This window comes from Haliaeetus leucocephalus, unplaced genomic scaffold, assembly GCF_000737465.1.
Source record: "Haliaeetus leucocephalus isolate CR32 unplaced genomic scaffold, Haliaeetus_leucocephalus-4.0 Scaffold0, whole genome shotgun sequence".
Lineage (NCBI taxonomy): Eukaryota > Metazoa > Chordata > Aves > Accipitriformes > Accipitridae > Haliaeetus > Haliaeetus leucocephalus.
In genome coordinates this window covers 3,577,494-3,580,859 of record NW_010972436.1, presented here as the reverse complement: position 1 = coordinate 3,580,859, position 3,366 = coordinate 3,577,494, and the positions used below count along the sequence as shown (strand labels likewise).

The 3,366-nt window shown below is 51.0% G+C and overlaps 1 protein-coding gene across 1 annotated transcript; it reads left to right on the top strand.

Annotated features, from left to right (window-relative positions):
- The first annotated feature begins 1,961 nt into the window (after window positions 1–1,961).
- Window positions 1,962–2,878, top strand: GNG11 (guanine nucleotide binding protein (G protein), gamma 11). The gene is made up of 2 exons (XM_010562501.1): window positions 1,962–1,991; window positions 2,753–2,878. Exons 1-2 carry the CDS (start codon window positions 1,962–1,964, stop codon window positions 2,876–2,878), a joined length of 156 nt encoding a protein of 51 aa, XP_010560803.1.
- The last annotated feature ends 488 nt before the right edge of the window (window positions 2,879–3,366 follow it).

Below are 3,366 nucleotides of genomic sequence, written 5' to 3'. Positions count from 1 at the left end.
CCACCGCCGGCTCCGCGTAGGAGCGCCGGTCCTCCGCGGCGGTGGCTGCGGAGCGAGGGGGGAAGGGGCGCACCGCCCCCGGGATGAGGCGCCCCGAGGGGCCGGCACGGGCCCGCCGGCTGCGGCTGTTCCCGTCGCGTTTGGCACCCCTTGGCTTCCCGTCTCTGGCCAGTCCCTGGAGGCCGGTGCCAGCACAAGGCAGCCTTGCCCGGCGAGGGAGGAGCGCGTCGAGCTCGGTTCCCCTCCTCCGTAAAAGGCGTTGGGATCTGCCCGTGCCGGGTGAGGGGGTGGTGTGCCGGCGGGGAGCCCTGCTGCGGCACCGCTCCCCGTCCCGTCCCGTGCGGGACCGCACCGCTGCCGGCCGGGCTGCGGGAGAAGTGGCACGGCTACGGCCGCCCTCTCCCCCCGGCACCGCTGCCCCGCTTCGCCTGCTGTGGAGTGCCCGGGGAGAGGGCAGGAGCCACAGGACTGCTGGTGCAGAGCCGTGATCAGCCAGCCTCCTCCCACAGAAACATTGTACTTCTAGCTGCTTACACTGATTGTTCCTTTCCACAGGTGAAGTAGTTTCCAGTGAAATTTTCGTATTTTTGCACATTTGCTATAGACGAAAGACATGCAGACCTGATCTTGCTCCGCGATAAAACTAACATTCTCTTTCTTTTCTTTTTTTATTCTGCATGCCAGCAGAAGCAAACCGCATCTAAATAAACACTTCCAGTTAGCGTTTCTAGTTATAAATACACTTATATGTGGGAATCGGTGGCATTAGTCACGCTAATTACATTGCAGGTCTAGGTGTTTAGCCCCAAAAATAAGAAAGCCACAGTTACGTTTTAGCTGTCAGTTAGGTTTGGTGATTGTAGATGTTATGCTATAGTCTAAAGCTCCAGCAGTATTGAGGGCTCCACATCCAAGTACTATAGATACCTATATCATCCCTCAGAGAGTTCCCAAGCAACTGAAATACGCTTTGTAGCATGTACAGCTTTTGATTTTCATTATAATAATAATAATTTAAAATTCTTGCCTGCATTTTTGGAATAAACCAAAAGCCTGATCACTTTAGGGAAATGGGTATTTTCAAATCACCTGTAGAAAAGCACAGACAACATCCTCAATTTTACCAGTGCATTATAACAGAAATTTCACAGTGCGAATGAAATCTGTGTTGTGGTTGTCAGTTCTCTGCTACCTGAATGGGTGTTACAGGGATGGAGAAATGGAGAAGCCACGCTTCTGTTGCTGCTGAAAGTAAAAAACAAGTAGCCAAAGTTTTCTTGACCCCTTCCTATACTTTTACAGCACGAAGAAGAAATATTCTTTTGAATAATTTCTTGAATAAAAATGTCTGAATGTGTATTTAAGCAGACATTTTTGTCTTCTATGTGAAAAAGATCCTGATAATGCTGATTGAAGTAAAACAAACCCTGGTCCTGCATATACTTGGAGCACAACTTTACTACGGCAAAAGGTGCCCCAGTTTGAATGAACAGGGTTTGCGAGGCACAGAAGAGCAAGGCATGTGTAATGGGATTTGTAGGTCCAAATTCTTCATTGCTGTAAGGCAGGCAGAGGTAGTCTAGACCTTATTTTATGCACTGTTTAATTGGGAATTAAGTCTTGAGTTCTTTCTGATGGCTTAAAGCTTAATTTTGCACAGGTCATGCTCTGTTGGTCTGTGGTACAGCAGGTAAATTCATTGGTTCTCTTGTCATAATTTTACCTACAGAGTAAAATATAATTAACAAAGGCAGCAAGGGGCCTTAAATTAGAAATACTAGTCATCTAGTGGCCTGGCCAACAGCTGGTTCCTGCTGCTGACTCTGCACTGCTGTGCCTCTGCAGGGATTGCGGGTAGGAAGGGAGGAGGTGGGGACGGAGCTGGGAGCGTGTCCTCAGACATGTCAGGTATTGGAGCACCTAAGGACAGTTTCTGCTGACACAGGGGAGGGAAATGAGAGATGCGTGTGGACAAGGATCCTCTGGAGCTGGTGGGATTTGCTTGTGCACCCTCAGGCTCCGCAGACACTATTACTACATGTGCTGCATGTGCTCCTGTCTCAGTGAACACAAGCTAAACGCATTTCTTCTTCACAGATGGGTTCTGTGCAGACATACCTACATCAGTGCTAGTTTACTATGAACGTCATGCAGATTATGTTCTCTCATAACACAATAGGCTGCTTTATTAACAGTTGTTCAAAATAACCCCAGGTAACCTGTAAGTAAATTGTCTTTCCTAGCCAGGTCTTTGCTCCCATTCAAGATGCGTGGTTGCTATTACAGAACCGCAAGGTGAGAACTTGTATTACCACTGAAAAATCATTACTGAATGTTTTGTTTGGGAAAAACACATAAAGTGGTAAATACTTTGAAATTGAATTGAAAGTTACTGATCCTGAACCCATTGACCATAAGTCATGCTTACGCCGAGGGAGAGTGTGATCCGCAGCTTAATAAAACTATATTGGCAAATTGAAAAAAAAAGGCAAGTTTAACTATGCAGCAACTGCTGTTCCAAGTGGCGCATACATTCCCAGTGACACTCACATGTTCTGTGAATATCGGGCTGTAGAAAAGTGGAGGGAAGCCGAGTCTGCACGTGCTTAGTGCTGGCTTTGTGGTCAGATCTTTTATGTTTGATGGGAAGGTAAGTAAGAGAAAGAAGGGTGCGAATTCATGGGTTTGCTGTTCTGATGGGCACGCTGAGCTCCGGCCGTAACGCAGCCACTTCTCTGCTCTTTCACTCAAGGTGTCCAAGTGCTCCGAAGAGATCAAGAACTACATCGAGGAGCGGTCGGGCGAGGACCCGCTGGTGAAGGGGGTTCCTGAGGACAAGAACCCCTTTAAGGAGAAGGGAGGCTGCGTCATCGCTTAGGAAAACGAACCCAGCGCCTGCCACCGGAGCAGACACTCTCGTTGTACCTGTAGGGAGTCACTAGCGTGTCCCCACCACCGCCGGTCCTTGTTGAACGAGCGCAGGAGCGGATTTCTTTTTTTTTTTTCCTTACAAAAATAAAGAAACCAACCCGAAAGCAGCCGGGACCCGCGTCGGTCGCTCGGCAGGGACGGCTGTCCCCCGCTCCCCGGCGCGGCCGTCCCTCCTCCCGCGGCGGGGACGGCTCCTTTCGCTTCGCGGCGCCCGCTCTCGCCACCCGTCTATCGGTTGCTTCATGGCTGTTTGTTGGCATTAAAGGAAACCTGCCTGTAACCCGAGAGCCTGCCGTGGCTTGCTGCGGGGGAGAGGAGCTGCAGGAGGGACGGGACGGGGCAGTGCAGGGCAGGGGCCGCCGCGGCGACCCGCACCAGCCGTTAGAGCTCGCCCGGCCAGGCCGCGGCCCTGGCCCTGGCCCTCGCCGGCGCGGG